The sequence below is a fragment of the Mustela nigripes genome, chromosome 10, assembly GCF_022355385.1.
Source record: "Mustela nigripes isolate SB6536 chromosome 10, MUSNIG.SB6536, whole genome shotgun sequence".
NCBI classification, from domain to species: domain Eukaryota; kingdom Metazoa; phylum Chordata; class Mammalia; order Carnivora; family Mustelidae; genus Mustela; species Mustela nigripes.
In genome coordinates, this window is record NC_081566.1 from 64,013,010 (window position 1) to 64,040,105 (window position 27,096).

The window sequence follows — 27,096 nt, forward strand, 5'->3', positions numbered from 1 at the left end:
CACTTCCAGTTGCATTTTATTGATGTGGCTTAAGAAGTTTTCAGTTATGCTCACCACGTCTTACAGCAGTGCTCTGTAAAAGAACTATCTGCATGATGGAGATGTTCTATTCTGTACTGCCTAGTACACCATTTAATTTAATTTAATTTTTAACTTAATTTAATTTAGTTTTAGGAAGTGCAGTTTTAGTGTCTAAAGTACAAGTAATAATTTGCAGTCTTTATCTACATCTCTATGGCTTCCTATAATTCAAATGTGCTCACCCACAGATGAACCAGACCTTCGCCTCACATCTGGAGTCCCAAAGACTGATGCTGTTCAGCCCAGACTGGAGCCCCTGACAGCTGGGCATGGTCGTGCTTCCTTTAGGGAGTCTGGAGGACTACGCTTCTCCATCCACGCTGCCAACTTCATGATATCTTATATTCTATGGCTAACCTTGACTAGCCCTTCATCCCCTGCACTACGAGTCAAGCGGCGTGAAGATGGAGCAGCCATTGGGGAAGGTTGGTTTCTCACAACCCATGTACTGGTTCTCTCCATCTGGGAGACCTGACCCTTTTCAGCAGGTTCATGAACAGGTCCAAAGACAAAATATTTGAATAACAGGTTTGATGCTGAATTTCAGCCTGTGTATTGTTATTCCAATTAATTCATCATGTTGTCCATCTATTTCTAATTTAAATTTTTCTTTCTATTGCTCATACTCCAGGAACTTTTTTCTCAGCTGTTCCTAGTTTCTGTCCTAGAGCATGTATGTTCTCAGAGCAAGTGCTGTTTCATGAGGCACACACTTGTGTAGGTCATCTTAACAGTTAACAGACTTTAAGAACTCTGAACTCTGCCCTTCTTAGGTTTTTCTTAGGACTTTACTAGGACTTCTAAAGAAATGTTTTATTTCAGAATAATTTCAGATTTAATGAAAAGGTGCAAAGATGGTATGGAGATGTCTTTGACCTGGTTTTCCCTAAAATTAACATCTTACATAACTGTGGCAAATTTGCTGAAACTAAGAAATGAACCTTAATATAATTATCATGAAGTAAAGGGCAGATTTACTTGGATTTCACCAGGTTTTCCACTACTTTCTATTTTCTGTTCCAAGTTTCAACCCAGGGAATTATGCTGTATTCAGTGACACATTTCAGTTTTTTCAGTCTTGCCTTGTTTCCATGACTTTGATTTGGAAGTGTAATGGTCATATTTGTAGAATTTCCCTCACTTTGGGGATGTCTGATGTTGTTCTCGTGACCAGTTTTGGGTTGTGGGTTTGAAGGAAGAATACTATGGAGGCGGCATGCCCTTCTCTTCAGACCATCTGAGGCGCCTGTGCTATCAACATGACTTGTGACTGGTGATAATCACCTTGATCATTTGGCTAAGGACATCTGCCAGGTTTTTACACTGTAAATTTATTCTTTTACCTGTCCACACTCTGTCCGTTGGAAGTGAGTCCAGCCCACACTCGAGAGCAGGTAATCAAGCCCTATCTCCTGGAAAGGAAATATTTACATAGATAATTTGGAATTCTTCTGGAAGGAAGATGAATGCCTCTTGTCCCATTTAAGATATTATTCATCATTTATTATATTTGTGGGGTTTGTGCATATTTATTTTATATGTTGGATTTTACTACATTTTTAAGAATTACTATCACCCCTACCCCTGCCCATGTCCATGACCATTTCTGTCTCTGCTATCCATTGCCTTAACTTTTCCTTGTAAACCAGCTCCCCAAGTTGAGAGCAATTAAACTCTAAAATTGTCTTTACTCCTATTCTGAAACTATATGAAAAGTGTTGTAAGTTCTTCTTTCCCCCAAGAGTCACTTTAAAAAAAAAAAAAAAAAGAATTGAAACAAGAGTATTATTGGGCTGTCTTGCTCTATGTGGATGTAACAAACAAATTGCACAATTCTAGGAGTTACAGCATCCACATGTGAAATGAGAACAACTATATTACATTCCTCATGGGGTTATTTTAAGGATGAAACAAAGAATGTGAAACACACATACACACACACACACACACACACACAAAAAAAAAAAAACCTTAAAAATTATTAGGACTGGGATGCCTGTATGACTCTGTTGGTTAAGCCCCTGACTTCTGGTTTTGGCTCAGGTCATGATCTTCAGGGTCATGAGCTGGAGCTCCACATCAGGCTTCCTGCTTAGTGGGGAGTCTGCTTAAGGCTCGCTCTCTCTCTTTGTCTCCTTCTGTTCCTTCCCCCTCTAAAAAAAATAAATAAGTAAAATCTTTAAAAAAAATATATTAAGACCATCATCATCATCATCATCATCCTCACCATCACCACCACCATCAACACCACCACCACCACCATCATCACCATCATCATCATCACCATCAACACCACCAACACCACCACGACCACCACCATCATCATCATCATCATCATCACCATTACCACCAACATCATCATTGATGATCTCTGCAGCTTGAGAAAACAACAATGTCTTCCCTGAATGTGCTAATATCATGGGTCAATCCATTTCTATCTGCCTCCCTGATTACTAAATCTTTATACTTTCAAGGTCATGGTCCTAACCAATTTTATTGATTTCTAAAATAACACTGGTAGTGATTAGTTACATTGTTTAGGGTAAATCATCCTGCTAAGAACAGCTGGCAAAATTAGATTTTGAAAAATATCATCTATTTAAAGACATTAGAGACCTCTCCAGGCTGTGAGGAATGGAAAGTCCATGATCCAGGAAAAGAAAGAAGTCCTGAGAATTGAAAGCCAGCATTTGGAATCTTTTTTTTTTTTTTTTTCTCTGATAAGTCCCTGCCAATCCCAAGAGTGGCACCCGAGAGGCCAAGAAGTTGAACAGAAACTTCTACAGAACCAAGGGACTAAAGGAGACAAATACTGGAATTTGGTGCCTAATTGAAAGAAAAGCCCTGGTAAGCAGCGTGGTGCTCCAGGTTGAGACCTGAGAAGATTCCATTCTAAAACCCTCTACTGTAGTACTGCCAGTGAGTCAGAAATAGAAAAAAATAGAACAGACTTCACAGAGATTGAAATCCACACTTGAGGAATTGCAATTCCTTGTTCAAATAGGGTCAGCTGACACTGCTAAGCCCCAACACTGACTGCCACGGTGAGCGCTGCAAAGGGCAAATAAACAATAATGAATGTAAATAAATTTAACTCTGAATTGATTTAAAATGTTAACTTTGTTCTGTGAAATAAATTAAAATATATGGCAACTGCAGCATGTAAATCAGGAGAATAGATGAAGTAAAAGTGTTTTAGGGTCATCACACTGGCACAAAGTGATAAAATACTAACTTGTAATACATTTGATAAGCTTCAGAGGGATGCAAATGTTTCTTGAATGACCAGTAAAAGAATTATAAAGGACCATGAAGCCAACGAGCTTACATAGGGAGAGAATATAATTAAAAAATACTTAATCCAAAAGTGGGCAGGGAGTCAGGGAGGGAAAGAATATAAAAGGGACTGGAAAAGAGGGAGGCAGGAGTAAGTGGGTGTGTGTTAAATTTAAACCCCAAGTTTCAGTAGTTATCCTGAAATAAGTAGACCAACTAAAAGATAAGGATTCTCCAACTGAACAGAACACAGCTATATCAGATCATGTTCATAAGAGAAACACCATGTGTGTCAGTAAGCAGAAGATTTGAAAACTTCAACCAATGGGAAAGACACGCTATGGCAACAGGAGTCACAAGGAAGCAGGTGCAAGGCTAGCACTAAGGGATGACAAACTAACCACACAGGTGAGGCTGTAAAGGAGGAAATGCTTCTCAGAGAAGATGGGACATTTGTAAACTTGTACACATCTAGGCCTTTAGTCTCAAAATTATAAAGCAAACCCTGATAAAAAGGAAAACATATTTTTAAAAAGAAAATATTTTTCAAATGTATAATAGTGGTGGATATTTTTTGAAGTGTACTTTTCTGAATGATAGAAAAAGCAAATCAGCAAGTATGTATAAGACTCACACAACACACTTAATGAAGAAGACTCGGCTGATACATTTAGAACTCAACACTTATCAATAGAAAAATACATATTCTTTTCAAGTGCACATGTATCATTTACTCAGATGACTGTATAAAGAAAATGTGGTGTATACATACAACAGAGTATTATTCAGCCTTAAAAGAAAGAATCGTGCCATTTGGGAACTTAGAAGACATTATACAGAATGGAATCAGCTCCTCACAGAAGGACAAAAACTGCAAGACCCCACGTACATGAAGCACCTAAAATCATCAAAGCCCACAGAAGCAGAGAACAGAATGGTAGGGCTGAGGGGGAAGGGAGATTGGGAATTGTTTTTTAACGTATTTGAAGTTTCTGTCAGGCAGGATGAATAAGTCTTCCTGATCTGTTGTATTTAGTGCCTAGAGTTAACAATATGGAATTGTGCACTTGAAAATACACTGAGAAGATAGATCCCATGTTAAGTGTTGTTTTTGTTGTTTTGTTTTTAAATGTATTTTAAAATAATATTAATTTTTAATAAATTAAAAATAAATATTCAATTTCTTGCTTTAAAAAGATGTAGATATTAAATGTCTGTGATTTTTATGTATCAATGATACATCAGTGAAGTGAAAAAAATGACAACACGTTCATGAATTTATGTGAATTAATTTCAAAAGTTTAAAACCACACAAAATGTTTTTTTGAGATGTGGAATTAAACTAAAAAAAATCAAAGACGAAAGCAGAACCAGAAATTATTCCATGTCTAGAAACTCAGAAATACCAATTCCAGATAACTAATGTTGATGAGAAAATGTATTGAACTGACAAATTCAATGCCGCTTATCAAACTTTCTGATATGCAGCAACATCCCTGCTTAAAGGGAATATTTATTTATTTATTTTTATTTATTTATTTTAAATCATTTTGTCTTTATTTCTTTGAAAGAGAGAGAGAGAGTGACAAGGGAAGGACGGGGGGAGAGGGAGAGAGAGACTCTTAAGGAGGCCCGTGCTCAGCATGGAGCCCCACGCAGAGTTTGATCCAAGACCTTGAGATCATGACCTGAGCTGATATCAAGAGTCAGACACTCAACTGCCTGAGCCCTCCAGGTGTCCCTAAGAGGAATTTTTAGGCTTAGAAAGACATAGAAGAAAATAATGACTGAATATAAATTGCTTATGCATCTACATTAAGAAGTTAGAAGTAACATTATGATTTATAATAAAAAAATATGTACTTGGTCCCCATTTCTGGCATGGAGCTCCTAAAACCCTCGAACTTCCTAAGTGTTAAGAGTAATTTTTATGCTAATGAAGTGACTTTTAGATTGCACCTAAGAATGGGGCCTTGTTTAGGTTAGGAGCCAGCCCTGTGATTGGAGGATTGGAACTTTCAGTCCCACTGCCCCAGATCCTAGGAGAGGGAAGAGAGGCTAGAGGTTTAATCAGTTGTGAATGGCCAGTGATTTAATCAGCCATGTTTATATGTAATGAAGCCTCTATAAGACTCAGAAAGACTGGTTTGGGGTGTTTCCAGGTTGGGGAACACAGGCAGACTTAGGGGAATGGTACACTCGGGAAGACATGGAAGAAGCTTCAGGGTCTTTTCCACACTTTGCCCTGTTCATCTCTGTCACCTGGCTACTCCTGAGTGATATTCTTTTGCAATAAATTGATGATCTAGTAAAATCAGATGTTTATCTGAGTTCTTTGAGCCACTCCAGCAAATGGATCAAACCCAAGGAAGAAGTCATGGGACCTCCCGTCTATAGCTGGATGGTCAGACACACAGGTGACCACCTAAACTTGCAACTGGCATCTCAAGTGTGATGCACAGTTTCAGAAGGGCTGAAAGTCTGATGGGTGGGATCTGATGCTCCCTCCAGATAGATACAATTGCATTGGGTTGTTGTAGGACATCCCAATGGTGTCAGAAACTTTCTTGGGGCTTGTGTATGGGAAACCCCCTCTTGCACACACTGGAATTTGTTGATTACAACAGGTTAAATACAAAGAAAATGCCTCATTTTATGGAGCTTCATTTTACTGGGCTTTGCAGATAGTGCATATTTTACAAATAAAGGGGGTTTTGGAATCTTGCATTGAGCAAGTCCATCAGCTCATTTTTCCAACAGCATTTGCTCATTTGGTGTCTGTGTCACAGTTTGTAATTCTTGCAATATTTCAAAAACATTTTCACTGCTATTATATTTAAAGTGTTGCAATCTCATGATAAAATTCAAATGGATGAGGAGTTGCTTCTTATGGATGAGCAAAGAAAATGTCTTCTTGAGCTGGAATTCACTCCTAGTAAGGATGCTGTGAAAATTCTTGAAATGACAACAAAGGACTTAGAATATTTCATAAACTTGTTCTATAAAGGAGTGGCAGGGTTTCAGAGGGTTGACTCCAATTTTGTAAGAAGTGCTACTGTGGGTAAAATTCTACCAAACAGCATAACATACTTACTACAGAGAAACCTTTGTGAAAGGAAGAGTCACTAGTGCAGCAAGCTGCACTGTTGTCTAATTTAAGAAATTGTCACAGCCACTGCCGCCTCCAGTAACCACCAACCTGATCAATCAGCAGCCCCCAACATGAAGGCAGACCCTCCACCAGCAAAAAGATTACTACTTGCTTAAAGTTTAGAGGATGATTAGATTTTTTAACCATGAAATATTTTCAATTAAGATAAGTACATTTAAAAAAAACAAAAGATAAGTACATTTTTTTGACATAATGCTTCTGTGTACTTATTAGACTATAGTGCAGTACAAATGAAACTTCCATATGCACTGGGAAATGAAAACATTTGTTTGACTCACTTTATTATATTTGCTTCATTGTGGTGGTCTGGAAGTAAACCCACAGTATCTCTGGGTTATGTTTGCAGAAGGAGGGAAATAATAAAATGAAACGCTCGTAGAGAGAACCAGAGAGGCCAAAAGTTACTTTTTGAAAACTTTATAAAATTGATGAGCCCCTGTGAAAATGAGAAACAGAAAGAACAAACCAAAGAGAGAACAAATTTCCAGGATCTTGTAAAAAGATGATAATGACAATAAGGACATTATGAACAAGCTGATAAGCAACTGGACATTGGAACAACTTGGATAAATCTTACTTACCAAACCTAACACAAAAAGAAATGGACAATTCGAGTAAGCCTATACATATTTTTAGAAATTAGCAGTTAAATTTAAAATCCTTCCCACACCAAAACAAACAAACAAAAACAAAGTATTAGACTTCAATGATAGATTTTGCCAAATATTTAAGGGGGGGGGGAGAAAAACTACAAAACTTCCCTGAGAATAGATACAAAGAAAGATTTTCCAAATCATTTTATGAAGCAAAAAGTCCTGACAAGGAAATTATTCTAAAAAATGAATAAAATATTCAAACTGAATCCATATACATACATTATAACAAGATAGTTCATAGAAACATCATTTTCATTTATCATTTGAAAATCAATAAGTGTGATTCCTCACATTCAGGAGAAAAAAGATATAAAACATTTTGTCATTTCAAGAAATGCAGAATAAGCACCTAATAAATTTCAACAACTATCCATAATAGTAAGGAATATAAAAAGTTTTTATCAAATTTGAAAAAGTGCTTAATCTGATTTTTTAAAAGTGAACATGAAGCACACAGCAATTATTATAACTAATATTAACTCCTGAATAATTCCTGTCAGATATAAGTAAAAAGATGGGGGGCACCTGGGTGGTGCATTCTGTTAAGCATCTGACTCTTGGATTTAGCTCAGGTCATGGGATTGAGCCCCACATCTGACACCATGCTGAGTTGGAATTCTCACTCCCCTGTCTCTCTGCCTCCCTGCCCACTGTTCTTGTTCTCTCTCTCTCAAATAAATAAATAAATCTTAAAAAAAAAAAAAAAAAGATGAGAATGTCAGCTGTCAATAATTCTATTCACCAGTGTACTGGAGGTCACAGCCAGTGTAATTGGGCAAGAAAATGCAAGAGAAGATCGAAGGATTGGAAAAAAAAAAAACAATTGAAATTTTCATATTTCGTGATGTCAGGAGATTATGTATAGAAAATCCAAAGGATCTCCAGATAAAATATTAAACTTAATAAGTTAATTTAACATGAGTACTAGAAGCAAAGTGAAAATATTTTAAACATATCTTTTTTTTTTTTTTTAAAGATTTTATCTATTTATTTGACAGAGAGAAATCACAAGTAGGCAGAGAGAGAGAGAGGAGGAAGCAGGCTCTCTGCTGAGCAGAGAGCCCGATGCGGGACTCGATCCCAGGACCCTGAGATCATGACCTGAGCCGAAGGCAGCGGCCTAACCCACTGAGCCACCCAGGCGCCCTAAACATATCTTTATATACTAGCAGAAATTGCACAGACATGGACACATGCACACTCCCTCAAAAAGAGTTGGAAAGCCCTTGTATTTGAGAGTGAGGATCTATTTCTGAAGGTCATTCATTCAGAGGTCATAATTAAATCATGGGTGCATTAAGGTTTTCCAGGAGGACAATCAGAGGAAAATCATAAGCCCAACAAACCACGTTGGAGGGATGATTTGGAGAAGGGAGGAGACAGGGAGAGTAAATAAAAGGTAGAAGAAAAAAATGAAGGAGCTATTGCAAGACATCAGAGATCATAGGACTATCAGAATTTTTTTTATTAAATTGATTTATTTATTTTCAGAAAAACAGTATTCATTATTTTTTCACCACACCCAGTGCTCCATGCAATCCGTGCCCTCTATAATACCCACCACCTGGTACCCCAACCTCCCACCCCCCTGCCACTTCAAACCCCTCAGATTGTTTTTCAGAGTCCATAGTCTCTCATGATTCACCTCCCCTTCCAATTTACCCCAACTCCCTTCTCCTCTCTAACACCCCTTGTCCTCCATGACATTTGTTATGCTCCACAAATAAGTGAAACCATATGATAATTGACTCTCTTTGCTTGACTTATTTCACTCAGCATAATCTCTTCCAGTCCCATCCATGTTGCTACAAAAGTTGGGTATTCATCCTTTCTCATGGAGGCATAATACTCCATAGTGTATATGGACCACATCTTCCTTATCCATTCGTCCGTTGAAGGGCATCTTGGTTCTTTCCATAGTTTGGTGACCGTGGCCATTGCTGCTATAAACATTGGGGTACAGATGGCTCTTCTTTTCACTACATGTGTATCTTTGGGGTAGATACCCAGGAGTGCAATTTCAGGGTCATAGGGAAGTTCTATTTTTAATTTCTTGAGGAATCTCCACACTGTTCTCCAAAGAGGCTGCACAAACTTGCATTCCCACCAACAGTGTAAGAGGGTTCCCCTTTCTCCACATCCTCTCCAACACATATTGTTTCCTGTGTTGTTAATTTTGGCCATTCTAACTGGTGTCAGGTGATATCTCAATGTGGTTTTAATTCGAATCTCCCTGATGGCTAGTGATGATGAACATTTTTTCATGTGTGATAGCCATTTGTATGTCTTGATTGGAGAAGTGTCTGTTCATATCTTCTGCCCATTTTTTGATATGTTTGCCTGTTTTGTGTGTGTTGAGTTTGAGGAGTTCATTATAGATCCTGGATATCAACCTTTTGTCTGTACTGTCATTTGCAAATATCTTCTCCCATTCCATGGGTTGCCTCTTTTTTAAGCAACTGAAGTTCCAGCCCCACTGATTCAAAAGGAAAAATGAAACTTGTTAGATTCCAATAACTAAGATACTCAGAAAAGGACAGTCTGCAGGTATAGCTTGATCTGACCTTTGGCCCTGTATTCCATCATTCTGTTTTATTTGTGAACTCCATTCCTGGGTCAGCTTTGCTTTTGGAACAAAACTCTATAGCAAAGTTTTGAATTTTGAAGGCATATGATGCCATCCAAAAAGAGAGCCCCTCCTTCCTCCACCACCAAATGGAAACTCAGGCTCTAGCTGGATTGGACCAAATTAGGTCACATACACACTATGAACCTGTTATTCTAACTAAGCAGAGGGATTAAATTATGTTCATTATCTTAGACCATGATTCTCATCTGGAGTCCATTTTGCCCCATAGGAGACATTTGACAATGTCTGAAGACGCATTTAGTTGTTAGAACTGGGGAAGTGTTACTGGCATCTAGTGGGTAGAGGCCAGAGATGCTGCTCAAAATCCTATAGCACGCAGGACAACCCTCCCTAACAGAGAAGTTTCCGGCCCAAAATGTCAATAGTACAATGCTGAGAAATCTTTAGAGAAGCGTTTCTCAAACTTATTTGTACATCAGAACGAGCAGAAAGGTTTCTTAAAATACAGATTTCTGGTTCCCATTCCTGCATTTCCTGATTCAAGAGGTCTAGGGTAGGCCTGAAGACTTCTGTTGCTAGCAAGCTTATAGGTACTATTCCTGCTGCTAATTCATCGTCCACACTCCAAAAATCACACTCACTGGGGCCCCAGGTGATAGCTAAGGGTGCCTCACTCTAAGGTAAGGTGCAGTGTAATGCGTCCTGAGAGTCACCAGCTGTGCTAACAGAGAAGAGAGGAAGCAACATATTTCTCCAAACCTTCTCCAATCCTAAAGTTCACATTCTCCTAGAATGGGAAAATTGCTTCCAATACTTTGGCTTCTCCAAAGTCTCTGCTTATTCTGACCTCCCTTCCCAAATTTCTATAAAAAATACACTCAAAGTTTCCCCCTTCTTCCTCCTCCTGCTGTTTTAATAAAAATGAGTTTGAATTTTTTTTAATGGGGCTCCTAAAAAACTATGGAAGAGGCAAAAGAATGATGAAACATCAATGTAAATCAAATATGACTGAATTGGTACAGCACAGATATATTTTTTAAATCCCTCTGAGTCTTTCACGGGAGTATTTAACCCCCTGCTCTGTTACCTGCTCTCCTCCACCCCACTTCTGCTCCTAACTGGAACATGGGAAGCAGGGGCCCATCCAGAAGAAGAAGCTTGGCAGCTGGACTGTGGTCACAGCGAGGACTCGAGAGATTTTCTCTAGGACGCTTCAGGGCAGAAAGGAGTAGAGCATGGTATTTTTTTTGTAATTGAGAAATATCTTAGAAAGAGGGAAATTGAGAATATCAACCACGGGGTTGGGGAGAAGAAAAGCTATAAACTTTGAAAAAAAAAAGCCCATCAACATGGCAATTACATCAACTCAGACCATTTTCAGTGAGCAAATGCTCATGCACAGAAGAGCTCTTGCCAGAGATCCACCTGGACCAAGCTCTTCTCTCAAGGAACTCACAAGTAAAGGGAGAAAGTCAGAAGTAGCTCAACGCCATGGGTACAGAGTGAAGTAGATCTCTGCGTGATGCCACGCTTCCACTGTAGCACTAAGGAAGGCTTCCTGGGGGAAGAAGCATCTCAGCTGTGCCTCCAGGGTTAGAAAGTCATTGAAGCAGAGACAGAGACACTGAAGCAAGCATGCTTGGCAGCTCTGCAAATACAACCATCGCGGCATGATTATCACTAGCTTACTTTGACAAAGGACATTTCAGCAGAAGCAGAACAAAAAAAGCTTTAAAACAGAAAACCAAAGAGACATCACCCGCAAGTTGTATACCATATTCCATTTATTCTAAGACACATTCTTTTCCATATCTCACATGTAGATCAGGGCAACCATACTATTGATACTATCTCATAACAAATGGACGGTTTTCTATTACTTTTCTGCTAGATGTAAGTAGTGATTTATCTTGCATCCTATGGGAGCTCGATGTGATCAAATAGCAGGATTGTTTGATGAAATAGGAGGCTGATGGCTTGAGCTTCTAGGCTTCTGGGTGCTTCTTCCAGATGGAAGAGGAGTCATGACAAGGGTTCATGAGATACTCTGATATGACCTGTGAAGAACACAAACAAAAAATATCTCTACAGAATAGACACTTGTGGTGCCATGTTCACAGTGACATTTTTCACAAAGAGCCAAAACACGGAATTAACCCCAGGCATCCATCAATGGATGAATGATAAACAGTGTGTGGTTTTGGTGTAAAGGAATGTCATTACTCAGCCTTGAGAAGGAAGGAAATTGTGACATGTGGGACAACATGGATGAACCATGAGGACTTTGTGCTGAGAGAAATAAGCCAGTCAAAAAAGACAACTCCTAAAGGTTTCAATTATATGAAGTCTCCAGAGTCATCAAATTCCTAGAGACAGAGCATAGCATGGTGGGTGCTGAGGCCTGGGGAGCAGGGACGGTGGAGGCGTTGTTCAATGTGTATAGACTTTTAGTTTTTCAAGATGAAAAGAGCTCTAGAAATCGGTTGCACAAAATGTGAATGTACATCATACTTCTAACCTATGCATGTGAAGATGGTTTACCACAATTTAAACGATAGATTTATGTAAGGAAGATGGGACTGGGAAGAAAGGGAGAGTCTGGTGGAGAGACTGAGGCTAAGGTGTTGTGATTGATGCAATGGTTGAAGGAACCGATAGGCAGACAAAAAAGATGAGAAACAAAAACTCACCAGCGTCTCAAAAACCCACAGAGAAAACCAATCAAAAGGATCAAGAGGGGCACTACTATTGCCAATGATATCAAGCCAATGGAGATGGGGTTTCCTGAAAATTGGGAAGGACACAGGATGTCACTTCAAAACCCATTCTCTGAATCTTCTGGCCTTCCTTTTCCTACCTGATGGTCACCTACTCTTGAGTATGCCCCCTCTGTCCCTCCACCCCTGTCTAGCCCTCCTCCCCTCTCCCCTTCCCCCCCCCTTTTCTCCCTCCCCCTCCCCCTCCATTCCTCCATCCTTCTCCCTTCCCTCTATCCCTCCTCTTGTCCCTCCCCAGCCCCCTCTCATGGGTCAAGCCCACCTGTGGCCAGTGTCTCCTTCTATGCTTGAGGACCATCTCCCCCATGCCCAGCTGGGCCCCAGCTATTTCTCACCCCAGTGGAGGACGATGTCCTGGCCTCCCAGACTGCTGTGTCTCACTCGGCAGGACAGACCGGCCGCCTCCCGGGCCGCCACGTCCAGGGTCACTCGGAGATACCACGTCCCATCCGCGTGGGGCAGGACGTCGCCTCGCCGGGTGCCCCGCTGCTCCTGCTCACCCCGCATCCACATCACCCACACGGGCTTCGGGTAGAAGCCGGAGACGTGGCACACCAGCAGCAGACGGCCGGGACTGGGAGGGCGGCTGGCGGACAGCCAGGCCTCTGGCTTCACTGAGGCAGAAAGGAGCAGGGAGAGTATCAGATTATGACTCCACTCTAGAGGACAGGGATTTGGAAACTTAGAAGTCTGGACAGTGACCCCTTCTCCTCCTTTGGAAACCAGAGTATTGATTAAGTCCCTCTCTTCATAGGTACCTCCTCTTCAATTTAAGGAAAGTGGTGGGAAGTGAAAGGGAAAAGCCTTGGGGGAATGGGACTAACCTTTTCTCTGCAGTTCTGTCTTCCCTGCATCGAGGACACCCAGGAGATACCGAGGGCATGTTTCAAAGAGGAGCTTCTCGCCAATGTCCCGGATGCCTTTGTACTGACTAACGAGCTCACAGATGCGCTGTGCCCTGCTGCCACCCTCTGGGGCGGGCACACAGGAGTAATTCTTGAGGCTCACGAAGTCCAGTCCTCCCAGAGCTCCCCGCACGAAGCTCTCGGTGCCCCCGCCGGGGTGCAGCTGACAGCCGGCTATGCCCTGGATCTCAAAGGGGTCTGGCACAAGGAAAGTGGACAGTTACTAAGAAGCAAAGAAGAAAGAGATGAGGGGGAAAACCTGGGATTTGGGATTTGAGTGACGCAAAAGGTCTGAGGCATGACATGATGAGCCCAAAATCTCATCACAGCAATCTGAGAGTTTTCAGGAAGCTGAGAACCAGGGAGAGGCACATGTGCAGGTCACTAATGATAGAGAAGGAGGTGAGATGATGTATGAGGTCAGAGGGGAGACGGGGCTGGGTGTGGAGGCTGGGGGCCAGCCATCCAGGGTCAGTAAGAGGAATGCACTGGAAAGAGGGCCAGGCAGGAGGCTCCAAGAGAGGGATTGCAGGAGGAGGTCGCTCAGGCATTGGGGAAGGCAAGTGGGGCTCCTTGCTTGGGGTTTGAGAGAAGCAAGTTACCCAAGAGCCAACCCGGAGCTGTGACAAAGGGTCACCTTCACCTGGCAGAGCAGAGGGTGAGCAGCAGGACCAGCCTGGAATGCTCCGTGGGGGTGTGGGGTCAGGGGTACAACTTCTCCAGAGAAGTGTGTGCGTGCAGCTGGGTGATGCAGGAAGTGTGTGTGTCGGTGGGAGGAGGGGGAGAGGGGGGATCAGAGGGAGTCGTAGCCTGAAGCAGGGGAGAGGAAAGTCCGTGAGAGCCCCCGCGTCAGGGGACTGGACTCACACTGCATCTGGAACTCGGAGGCGTGGTCCTGCACTTCCAGGACGAACCCGCTGAGGTAGACCTGGATGATCTCCTCCACCTCCGCCACCTCTTCATCACTGAAGTTCCCCTTGGACCAGGACTTCAGGAAGATGGCCCTGTCCGCGGCGCTGTCCCAGCCGTGAATCTGCACGTCGCCCACCCAGCCCGAGCCCTGGGTCTGGGCCCAGCTGCTGTTGGCGAAGGACGAGATCTGGATGGCCTGGTAAGAAGTGGGCCCCTGAAAGGCTGTGGGGAGTGGAAGGGTGAGAAACGTGAGGAGAAAGGGAGAAGCGGGAGACGATGAGAGGACGGACACTGGGAAGATCCAGAGAAAAGGGGCCCAAGGTCTGAAGAGCAACAGAGCCCAAGACATTGGTCCCCAGGGCCTCAGGCCCCCTCCCCCGGTCTGGAGGGTGGTGGGCCAGGCTGGCGAAGCCTGACCTTCCGGGGCTTTATGTGGACCCCGTCCCCGAGCTGGTGTGGCCTGTTGCCCACTTTCCTCACCGCCACGGCCCGGGCAGAGAACCACGGGCAGCACCAGCAGCAGGAGCAGCATCTCCCGGAGACTCTCGGAGCCGCTGCTGGTCTCAGGCTTCAGCAGCTCGGCTCAGAGCTCGACAGGGACTTCCTCTTCAGCTGGCAGGTCTCCAGGTCTGAGATTTGGGCTTTGAGCGAAGCAAGCTATACATACGCCAGCCAGGGGAGGAGGGCTGCACTCCAACAGCCCCGGGCCTCCCACTCGCCTCTCGTTTCCACTCCAGCCCGACTGTGACTCTGACTTTTTTATCTCCCTGGCCTTCAGCTGCTTCCCCACCCTCAGTTCCTTCGTACTTACTATCTTGGAAGCACCGCGGCGACACTGACAGGTCACGTCAGCAGCCCACTCCTGTCCTTCCACCCCCCGAAAGAAGAGGGTCACGTCGGCAGCTCCCGGAGCTCACGCTGACCCGGAAGGAAGTTTAGGTTTATCCATCCAGCTCAGACTTTTCCCAGTCTCTCCGCACTGGCCCTCTGTCGTCCCCAGTCCCCGTGTCCTCAGGGTCCCTGTTGTCCCTGTTGCTCATGTCATGCCCCTGCCTCATCCCTCTCATCCACGTTCACATGGTGGGGGAGTGTATGTTGACCGTCGCTCACAGGAAGGCAAGGTGTTGCAGACACCACCCCGACTGCCGTGCTACAGACCCAAACCCCAAATCAAATAGGATCAACACTGCCGTGTACACTGCAACAAAACTGAGCTTCTACCACAGTCATTTGTGACAGTGAAAGTGACATTTTCTACTGGCATATGGTCTTCTTTTCAGTAGCTCTCTAGCTTTGGAGCTTGGAGTAACAAATCTTTTTGAGGCCCGGAGAACCTAGGGAGTCAAAGATAGATTTCTCTAGAAGGTTCACAAGCAATAGAGTCTCTCTCCAACCTCGATCTGCATTTTGGCCTTTCTGACACCAAATGAAAGATCCTGAGGTGACCAAGGAGCTTGTCACTTCTCACCAAAAGTTTAGAGGTGTTTGTCCTAAGATGCCATCCTGTCTTCTCTGAGAATGCCCTTGGCACGTTGTAACAATATATAGAGCATTGCTGAGTGGACTATTAGGTCCCTAATCAATGTTAGCTGTAAAGAGAATCCTTGGATTTTCTCCAATCGGGAAGAAATGACAAATTTGCATAGATCTACATATCATCTAGCAGAAGGTGGTAGTAACATCCAAGCACAGGGGCCTTCACCAAGATGATCCATTTACGTAGATAAAAAATGCAAAATGAGGGGCACCTGGGTGGCTCAGTGGTTTGGGCTGCTGCCTTCGGCTCGGGTCAGGATCTCGGGGTCCTGGGATCAAGCCCCGCATCGGGCTCTCTGCTCCGCGGGAAGCCTGCTTCCCTCTCTCTCTCTCTCTCTCTGCCTGCCTCTCTGCCTACTTGTGATCTCTGTCTGTCAAATAAATAAATAAAATATTTTTTTTAAAAAAATGCAAAATGAGGATTTTAACGATCTCTATGCCTGGAAATGAATGGCTCACGATATTAAGAGTGGCCTTTATCCAAGACTGATCGCAACATATGTGAGCCAGGGCAATATTCCGGGAATCCAATTCCTCTTATAAGCTCATTCGCTTTTTGGGTCACAGCCAGTGACAGCAGAGGCTTAATATTATTTACCGTCGACATTGTCATTTTTCTTTTCTCTGCGAGCCTTGAGCCTGAGTAGAGCACCCAAGACTCTGCTGGGTGTGCTGTTGGTTCGCTGGCATGCACAGGTGTTAAAACTTAGTGGTGTGTGAGCACAGTGAGCAGACGGGTTCTCCCGCAGGACAGATCCTCCCCTGAGAGCCACGGGGCAGCACGGGGAGGCAGGGCAGCTGGGCTGGGAAAGGATGCTGCTGCATCCCGTGAGCGCCTGCCCTCAGCATCCTGGTGCACACTCACGGGGAGCCTGAGAACTTCAGCCTCATTCCAGGGCCAGGCACCTAACAGGTGCTTCTGCCACCCCCCTCTCCTCCCCACTGTATGCTGCCCCTCTCACCCCCACCACCCCTGCTCCATGCAAACCAGACCTCAGGCGTCCCTGCAAGAGGTACACACAGAGCTTGGCTGTGACACAGCTTCTCCACACTCGGGCTATAAATTCTCCTCCCCAAATGGCCCGTGGCTCCCAAATAAAAGCCTGAGGGGACATGGATCTCTGGACACCCAGTGTCCTCCAGTCAGGAAGCTCAGATGACGGGGTCCTGCCTTTGCTGGTGAAAAGGAGAGAGAACAGGATTAACAGGTGAAAACTTACCTCTCAGTCCTCCAAGATCCCCACAATAGAAATATAACCCTCAAATTCTACGCCCAAAGCAAAGAAGATAAACATCTTGGAGCCAAACGTGAGATTTCTGCAGTCACTGTATTAGAAGGAAAAACGAATACATTTTTAAATTATGTGTTTATTTACTGGGGCATTTGGGTGGCTCAGTGGGTTAAGCCTGGGCCTTCGGCTCGGGTCGTGGTCTTGTTGGGTCCATTATCAAAGGAACGAGAATGAGACAAAGTGAAAGTCATGCAAAGCTTTATTCTATGCCAAGCATTAGAAGTCAGACTGACCGGCCAGGCCTGCCTCCAAAGAGAGTGGCAACCCCTCCGTCTTACAAGCTAGTTTTATAGGGCACAATCGCAGACCTCTACGTATGTGGCTGTGGCTGATTGGATGTTTCCACCATCTGGCCTTGTTTTGGGTGTGTGTTTTAGTAACGGTTACCCAGAACCGTTATCAGTAACTGCTGAGGCGTTTATCAAACAACAAAATGGCTACCTAGGCGACATGGAGTTCCTGTGGTTAAGTAGGCCCGGGCAGGCCCTAGGGGTTTAACAGGTTTTAATGTGGAATTGGCCCCAACAGTCTCAGGGCCCTGGGATCGAGTCCCGCATTGGGTTCTCTGCTCAGCAGGGAGCCTGCTTCCCCCTCCACCCTGGCTGCCTCTCTGCCTACTTGTGATCTCTCTCTCTCTCTCTGTCAAATAAATAAATAAAATCTTTAAAATAAAATGTGTGTTTATTTACTAACTTAAAATGAAAATAAACTGAATGTGTATTTTAAAAAATATAGTTGGGGGAAATTGGAAGGGGAGGTGAACCATGAGAGACTATGGACTCTGAAAAACAATCTGAGGGGTTTGAAGTGGTGGGGGGGGTGTGGGAGGTTGGGGTACCAGGTGGTGGGTATTACAGAGGGCATGTGTTGCATGGAGCACTGGGTGTGCTGAAAAAATAATGAATACTCTTCTGCTGAGAATAAATAAAAAATAAATTTAAAAAAATAGTGATAATAGCGGCTTTGCAGCTGCCATTCTCTTTAATATTTGACTTGCTAGAAGGCAGCTATATTTTCATAACTGCTTCCAAATACCGTCTGATGCCATATGACATGCCTGCAGTCTCTGGAGAACAACACACACTGAACCATCGTCGTGGTATTGTCATAAGAATGGTCTTGAACTCATGGAGCGTCTGGGCGGCGGTCAGGAGCTCCCCGGTACACCTTGACACCACCTGGCCTACATCTGGTATTTCTCCAGGGGATACGCAAAGGTATTCCACCTTCTTTATTGGTTAAAGTATTTCTAAAAGGATATATTCTCCTAAATAACAAAGACAAAGAATAAATGCTTGGTCTTTTCCGTTTATTTGCCAGTCTTCAAGAGAACGAACTGTTTGCTTAGCTTTCTGAGTGACCAATGAATTCCGTTTCCTGCTGCAAGTGCAGGGATGTCAGTGTATTTGAAATGCTTGGTTTATCCTCGCCAGTGCTTCTGCTGGGGCTCTACTTGTCCCATCTTCATTTGGGATCGTTTCCTTTTTTTTTTTTAACCCCTGATATGCCCTGATATAATGTTATCAGTTATTTTTATTTATTTTTTATTTTTTTAAATATTTTATTTATTTATTTGACAGAAAGAGAGATCACAAGTAGGCAGAGAGGCAGGCAGAGAGAGAGAGGAGGAAGCAGGCTCCCCACTGAGCAGAGAGCCCGATGCGGGGTTCGATCCCAGGACCCTGAGATCATGACCTGAGCAAAAGGCAGAGGCTTAACCCATTGAGCCACCCAGGCGCTACTTATTTTTATTTTTTAACATCTTCATTTTATTTTATTTTTTGTAGTGTTCCAAAATTCATTGTTTGGGCACCACGCCCTGCGCTTCATGCAACCCGTGCCTTCCTTAGTACCCACCACTGGGCTCACCCACCTCCCCGTGCCTTCCTCTCCAAAACCCTCAGTTTGTTCCTCAGAGTCCACAGTCTCTCATGGCTCCTCTCCCTTTTTGATTTCCCCTAATTCACTTTTCTTTCCTTCTCTTAATGTCCTTCATGGACGGGACTGGAGGAGATGATGCTGAGTGAAATTAGTCAAACAGAGAAAGTCAATTATCATATGGTTTTGCTTACTTGTGGAGCATAAGGGATCCTTTCTAAGTCAGCCTGCTTCTGAATTCACAACACCCCTTCCTCGCTGAGCCCTCCTTCTGTTTGTGGGGCAGCAGAGCTGTTCCAGACTCCAGTAGGAGTGATGAGGGAAACAGAGGCAGAAGAAAAATTATTAAATTTCCTCACCTACAGACAAGCCCTTAAAACAGGCAGAGTAACTCTCCTCTAGGGACTCAACTACCCCCACCTTAAGGCTTTTCTAAGGGCAAAGGGCAGTCCTAGCCTGACCGACCCCCCCTCCCCCCAACAGGATCCTGTAAGTCTACATGAACAATTCCTTTAGGAAACTTGATCTCTAAACCTCCAAGAAAGTGTCGACAATCATTCCCAAGCATATGACCCATTGATAGACATTTAAAGGACGTCACGAGATTTTATTACTGATAATAAATAACCTTTTCCCCAAACAATAGCTAGCCCCTCCAGGTCCTAGAAACCTTGCTTCCAAAATTCCTTAGAGACTTAGCCATCCCTAATCCCCTTCCCAATTTACAAGTATGTGATAGACCATCCCTCACATCCCTGGGGCAGCAGCTCTTCCTGCCCATGGGTTCTGTCCCCACGCTTTAATAAACCACTTTTTTGCACCAGAGATGTCTTACGAATTCTTTCTTAGCCATAGGCTCCAGACCTTGTCCCACTGAACCTCACCCTATGTTCTAGAACTTCATCAGAAGCTCCCTGCCCCAAACTAGAATCAGGCATCTCCCCACGGCTCTCTGGTCCCTTGTAATGGGAAAGTAAAGACCCAGCTTAGTCTTGGTTTCTGGGCTTTTTAAGCCGCGAACTTTTTTTTTTAAAGAATAAATACTGTGCAGAATCCCAGGTAGACGGAGAGGCCAGCCAACTTCAATAAGGCTGCAGAGAGCAGTTGGTGGCCACGGGGCTGCGCCAGTGGCTCCAGGGCAAGTCTGAGCACTAAGGGCAGCATCTGGGGGCCCAGTCACCCATCAGCGTCGTGTGGAAACCAGACCAGCAAGACCATTGTGATGAGGGAATGCAGCAGGCGCAAGGACTGGGCCTCACTGTGTCCGGAAAAGTCCGCTGTCACAAGGCCGCCTCTCCAGAAATTAAGCAAAGGCGCCTTGTTCCTCCTTTACGCACTGGAGACCATGTCCTTATCGAGGAGGATCATGGGGTCAACAAGGCCAGGCAGGCTCTCAGTTCATGTTGGCAGGTTGGGCACTGGTGTGGGCTGCAAGATGGCTGCAGACTCCTTGACAACCCAGTTGGACCCCCGAAACCACCTTGTCAGGCTGCCCAGGGATCTCTGCGTGTGTGACATCTGTGACCCCAGGAGCTGCTGAGTGTTGGTGCTAGGAAGGACCACGAGACGCTCTTGTCCTTGACACAGGCCTTTCCAGTCCACGTAAGTGGGAAGATGCCCTCGGGGACAGAGAGGACCCGTCGACACCCACAAGGAGCTCTCGCATCTTCGACACCTTCCACCGTCTCTTTTTGCTTGTTTTTGCTTACTTCTTTAGAATTTCTCAATCCTTCCAGGCTCGCAGGCTCTTAAGGTATTATTAGCACAATGTCTGGAGGGGATGTTTCCCAATGCGGTGCCTACACCTTACCGTTCTGCCTTTCCTTCGTGCCGTTATCCATGGAACACGGAATCGCCCGCCCCCAGCACCCTCACCCCGGGTCCTGTGCGTGACGGTCCCGCGTGGGGGCTGCGACGCTGGGCGCCGCTCCTGCCGCAAGCTGCCCACGGGGAGCACCACGCACATCGTTGCTCCCGCATTCCCCACGATATCACATTTATCCAGCGGCCACATTCCCCACGATATCACATTTATCCAGCGGCCACTACCGTAAATAACCTGGAGGGGCGGGGGTGTCTGTGACTCTTCAGAGCCCAGATTTCTGCTGACTACTAAAGCTTGAAGGGAGGGGTTAGTGGTTCTGTTTTTCCCCAAAATGAACTTAGCCATCATTTTAATGCAGAGGATTAAAAAAAGGCTCTCCACCGTTCTGTTCCAGGGCCTTTGGCTTTCATGGGAAGGGGGGCCCCTCAGCACACAGATTCTATTTTTGCGAAACCCTGGCTTGAGCCACTCCTTGCCTCACGGTGTTTGGGAGCAGCAGGACTTACCTTATTTCTCTGAAGACATAACATTTGTGACATGTTCTCTGGTCGTTCCCTCCCACTCACCCACTCTGTGTCTGCTGTGACCCTCACGGTTCAGACCGAAATAGCTGCACTTGGAGCCAATCACATTGTGCGAGGGGGCCTCTTAAAGTCGCTCTGTGGGCACCGAGCCCCGAGGAGTAAAGAAAGCTGCCAGTCCTGCTCCTACCACCTCCTTCTGGGTGATGCCATGACCTTCGCTGGCTCTTCTCTCACCTCTTGGTTCAGAAGCAAGAGGGAAAGCAGAGGTCCAAGAAGCCTGGCTTTGCTCACTGAATGCCCTGATCCTACATGAATGGGCAGGACGGCTCAGCCTGGAAGTTAGGACTGAGCAGGACCGGCCCTGACTTTGTTTTTGTTTGTTTGTCTGTTTGTTTGTTTTAATTTTTATTTATTTATTTGACAGACAGAGATCACAAGCAGGCAGAGAGGCAGGCAGAGAGAGAGGAGGAAGCAGGCTCCCCCCTGAGCAGAGAGCCACACGCAGGGCTCGAGCCCAGGACACTGGGATCCTGACCTGAGCTGAAGGCAGAAGCTTAACCAACTGAGCCACCCAGGTGCCCCAGGACCTGCCCTGACTTTGTGTCTGGCCACAGGGTTTGCGAACACGGCTGCATGGAATGGATGATCTCCACGAGGTCAATGTAAAACTCTTTCTGTTTTGTCCTTTTTTAACATCGGTACATTAGAAGATTGACACAGAGGGGAAAAAAGAATACTGTAATGAGTTCATATTTATACTTTCAACTCGCATCTAGAAGCACAGAGTTTTACTCATTTATCTCACAACAACTTCTTCTCCCCCTACAGAAAATCCTGGTTGCTGGTAGATCGATATAGTTACATAGTCACCCATCCCCCACTCTACCCTATATCCCGCTGGACCATGCATGTAAGAGGGCTTAGGACAACCCCAACACTATTATGAGCGATACGGTCATTGAAAACAATGTAAGTTTTATCTTCTGACGGTGGGGTATATCCCTGGAAAGAAGTAAACTGTTATGCTTTAAAGTCTCTTGAAATAGTTCCTGACTTGTGGTTTGTCACCAGCTCGATAAAGGGTTCTACGTACGGCTGTGTTTTGCTTTCAATGGGAAGGAACTGAAACTCTCGTTTGATTTATAATGCTACAAAGTGTCTATGGCGAGCAGGACACCGCAAATGGCTGGGTAAGTGATAATACTGGACATAAAATTCTGAATAAACCATTCCAGAATTCCGCAAAATGGCCCAAAGCACGCAGCACATTGAGAAGTACTTTATTCAGAACTGCTGTGCCCTCATGGGCAGCAAACAGGGTGACCCAGCCCAGAACTGCTCCCGCCCTCGCCCCCCACACAGTGATCCCAGAGGCTGAGGACCTGCAGTCTTGCTGCCACCAAAAGGGAAGACCAAATTTGGAGCTCCACAGAGGAGGCCCGAGCCCGGGGAGTTTGTAGGAAACACAGCCGTCCGTGGCAGGAATCAAAGGTCAACGCGACTGTCAAAGGTCAACGCGACTGTTGCCTACGGCTGCGATTCCAGCTGACACAGAAACTGGAGCCACCGAAGCTTCACAGACGTCAGGAAAATGGGTCCGCCGTGGTGGACTTCGAGCTCTTGCCTATTCCTGGAGGTGTGGAACGTTGCACACATACCAAGGAGAGAGCAAAGCCGGTCACAGTTTTCTGCTTATCCGTGGCCAGACATGCAGTTTTGCACAGACAAAGGAGAAGCCAGGAAAAGATTTGTAACCTGCATTTTTCCTTAAGAGTTAGGGAGAAAATGAAGGAGCGAAAGGAATGTGGGATTTCTGGACCAACTCCGAAACACCGGGACAAGAAGGGAAGTGTCAGCCCTTCCGATGCTACAGCCATAGGAGGGAGGAACATCAGGAAGAAAGTGTACCAGCACGACACGGACTCGAACATGGGTTCCGTTAGTTTGGGTTTGATTTTCACGGAGCGTGTACTACACACAGGAAATGAACCTTCGTCACGACCGTGTCCCACAGGAGCCTGCACCCTGGAAGCTAAGGGACCGCAGGCAGCGTAGAAGTGAGGTGCACCTGTAGCAGAGTTGAAGGGCTCCCCACCTGCGGCTCAGGGAACACCTTGCAGGATGGAATCCGGACGGGCCTCCAAAGAGGAGGACTATGAAGAGATGGAGAAGACAAGGAAGACATTCCACACAGGTACAGAACAAAACTTGTTCATGTGAACAAGTGACTATAAAACAGAAACAGGGAAAAAAATTAAATGGAGGATGGAAGGAACAGCACCATCCCTCTGTGGTCCTAGGCTCCGGGGCCCCCAGGGCAGGCATGGCGAGGCAGCTCACGGGATGTCTTGATAGGAGCTGTGAAAGAGAAACGGGAGCTACTGGGTGCGTTGGAGGCAGCAAGGGAGGGTGAAGGGGGGTTGGGAGACAGACCTAGGAGAGGTAGGAATGGAGTGTGAATGAAGACACAGGGAGGAGAGGAGGAAACAGAGAGGACTCACCAGCGCTTCTTAAACCACAACACGAGGGCTACCAGAAGCATGAGGGGCACTGTCACGGCCAACAGGATCAAGTACACGGAAAGGTGCTGCTCTGTGGGGATTGCAGAGACACACCAATGTCATCCTCCACCCACTGCCATTTCTGCTCTGCCCCCTGATTTCCCCCCACGTCAACATGTGCCCTGGGTACGAGCGTCGTCTTCCACCGGCCTTGTCCCTGTGCTCTCACACCCGCTCATCTCTGCCTAAGTCTCTCACATCTGTACCCCTCGTGCTCCACCGGTCCGTCCCTACACTCCGGAAGTCACTCTCATGCATTCCGTCCTGATACTGCTCCCACCTCGTCTGGCATCATGAAACCTTCCTCTGTCCTAACCTCTATGCTCAAAAACCACCTTTGCACACCTGCAGACCCCATCTTTCTCACCCCAGTGGAGGACGATGTCCTGGTTTCCCAGACTGCTGTGTCTCACTCGGCAGGACAGACCGGCCACCTCCCGGGACGCCACGTCCAGAGTCACTTGGACATACCACGTCCCATCAGCATGGGGCAGGACTTCGCCTCGCCAGGTGCCCCGCTGCTCCTGCTCACCCCGCATCCACATCACCCACACAGGCTTCGGGTAGAAGCCGGAGACGTGACACACCAGCAGCCGACGGCCGGGACCGGGAGGGCGGCCGGCGGACAGCCAGGCCTCGGGCTTCACTGGAGAAGGCATGAGAGGTATTCAGATGGGGTCTCTAACATGCAGCTTAGGGGTCTTTAGCCACATCAGTGTGCACAAGATTAGGAAACTTGTACCCAGCAACCCTATCTGTCTTGAATTCTTCCTTGTTCCAACTTTGAAAGGGATGATAGAAAGGGGCAAGTCTCGTATGGGAAAGTCTTTGAGGAAAGGGTTGTACGAACCTTGTCTCTTGTAATCCACCTTCGCTGCATCGAAGAGACCCAAGGCAAATCGGGGGCAGGTGTGCGTGAGGAGCTTATGCACTGTTTCCCTGATGCCTTCATACTGGTTCAGGAGGTCACAGACATTCTGGGCTCTGCTGTCACCCTCTGGAGCTGGCACCCATGACATGTCTCGGAAACTCAGGAAATGCGATCCACCATAAGCTGCATGTAAGAAGCTTTCCACAGTGTCATTGGGATGTAGCTCACAGCCAGCTCTCACCTGTACTTCAATAGGATCTGGGAAGAAGGAAGGACAAACAGATGGGGGGGGGGGGTGAGAGAAACAGTATAAGAACTTTATTAAAAAGTGGAGCAAGAAGAATTTATAAGGGTGTGGGCATTGGCCAAGGATGTGTTCGGTCAGGAACAGGGAAGAGAATTGGTGGGATGGGGAAGGGGCTGTACAGGATACATGCCAAGAATTAAGAATTTGACTCAAAGAAGTCAGGGGAATGCTAGGTGAGCTGCAGGTCAGCGGGTGAAGGTGGGGGCAGGAGCCCATGTGAAGGAGCCGCAGGTACAGCTCTCCGGGGCACATGACATGGGCCATAATGGGCGTTGGGTTGTGGACGTAGACCTTGGAAGGTACTGAATGGAGGAATAGACCACAGTTTAAGGCAGGAGGACAACTGTGTGTCTCTGTGTTTTACCACAGAAGGGCAACCACTGGGGAAAGATGAAAATACACAAGGAAAAAAGGAGTCAGAAGAAGCAAGAGTCCAGGACATCTTGAGGTGTCCACATATGCAATGACTCCCAAGAAGTGTATGCGTGGAGATGTTTATGGCAGGACAGGAATACAGAACAGTGGTCCCGAAGGGCATGAGGATGTTGCCCAGAAATAGAAGAACTTTCTGAGGGCTTTCCTTCATGGACTGGATTGAACTCACATCCAAAGTGCATTTGACCGGAATATTCTTGCGTCTCCCGAGTGAATCCAATGAAGTAGACACGGAACAGCAGCTCCAAATCTATCATCTCCTCATCGCTGAAGTTGCCCTTAGACCAGCTGTGTAGGAAAACGATGGTGCCAGCCTCGCTGTCCCAGCCGTGACTCTGCATGTCACCCAGCCAACCTGAGCCCTGATGTTGTGCCCAGGACTGGTTGGCGAAGGATGAGATCTGGATGACGCTGAACAAGACGTGCTCCTGGGTGGCTGAGGGGAGAGAAGGGTAGAGGGTCGGGTCACTGAAGGGGACAGAGGAGACAAGCAGGAAGGAGGAGACGGAAAGTGAGCCAGCTATGGGAGAGGGGGGTTGGGGAGAGAGCGAGAGACGGAGGGAGCAGGAGACAAGGAGAGAAAGAGCCGCAGAGAGAGGTGGGAGAGAGGAGGAGAGAGTCAGAGACAGAGGGAGCAGGAGCGCGCGCGAGAGAGAAAGAGGGAGAAACGGGGGAGATGATAGAAGGAGGAAGGAGACCCGCTATGACGGGGCTAGTGACGGCATTTCCCTCACCCGGTGCCCCGCACTCACCGCGTCCTTTCAGAGAGTTATTAGCCTTACCTGGAGCCCGGAGCCCTCAGGGTTGAGCACTCGGGTCACCTGAGAACTGTGACCTGCCTTGGGAGAGGCGAGCCCACCCCACCCCACCCGGACCAGGGACTGGGCAGCGGGCAGAGCTCTTACCTTCCGCGCCGCCTCCGGCCAGGAGGAGAGCAGCCAGCAGGACAAGCTCCAGAGAGGGCATGTCCCTTGCAGGCAATTCTCAGCAACCTCTGTTCTCAGCAGCCCTGCCCCTTGGTGTTTCTGCTCTGACTTCCTTTTTCCACCAACAAGCCGTGCCTCCCACCGACTGCTAATTGAAACAAAAGACGATCTGCTGCTCCTTCAACCTCCAGCTTCCTACTCTGGCTCTCATTTCCCCTCCAGCTCAGACCAAAGCTGTCCTCTGGCCTGGCTGCCGGCTGCTCTCCTCGTCCTCAGCCTCCCCCGGCCTGATTCCCTCCTCGAAGTTGTGTGTGATGCTGGAAGGTCTCTGTACCTCTCGGAGACTCGCATCTCACTACAACAAAGCACAGGAACAGCGCGGTGCCGCCGAGCCCTGCTTGTCCTAACAGAGCAGAGCTCCAGTTCCTCCACCAGCTCTGCGTCAGTGTCCCCTCCTGCCTCCTGTCTGGTCACTCCATCGTCCTCTTGCCCTTTTCAGTATCTTCACGGCCCCCTCTTTCCCTCCACCTGTCTCCCTCCCTGAGCCCCTGGGAGGACCGGGGCTCTCAGGC

General features: G+C 46.3%; 2 protein-coding genes across 2 annotated transcripts; both read right to left on the reverse strand.

Moving 5' to 3' along the window:
* Positions 1–11,563: 11,563 nt before the first annotated feature.
* On the reverse strand, positions 11,564–15,179 carry LOC132026256 (T-cell surface glycoprotein CD1b-like). Its single transcript, XM_059414168.1, has 6 exons — positions 14,850–15,179; positions 14,325–14,591; positions 13,377–13,655; positions 12,888–13,166; positions 12,466–12,559; positions 11,564–11,832 (listed from the first exon to the last, which is right to left on the reverse strand). The coding sequence occupies exons 1-6, from the start codon at positions 14,899–14,901 to the stop codon at positions 11,811–11,813; spliced, it is 993 nt and encodes a 330-aa protein (XP_059270151.1). The 5' UTR covers positions 14,902–15,179; the 3' UTR covers positions 11,564–11,810.
* A 7,509-nt stretch (positions 15,180–22,688) lies between these two features.
* LOC132026257 (T-cell surface glycoprotein CD1c-like) lies at positions 22,689–26,734 on the reverse strand. The gene is made up of 6 exons (XM_059414169.1): positions 26,504–26,734; positions 25,768–26,034; positions 24,836–25,114; positions 24,353–24,631; positions 23,926–24,016; positions 22,689–23,782 (listed from the first exon to the last, which is right to left on the reverse strand). Exons 1-6 carry the CDS (start codon positions 26,562–26,564, stop codon positions 23,761–23,763), a joined length of 999 nt encoding a protein of 332 aa, XP_059270152.1. The 5' UTR covers positions 26,565–26,734; the 3' UTR covers positions 22,689–23,760.
* Between the last annotated feature and the right edge of the window lie 362 nt (positions 26,735–27,096).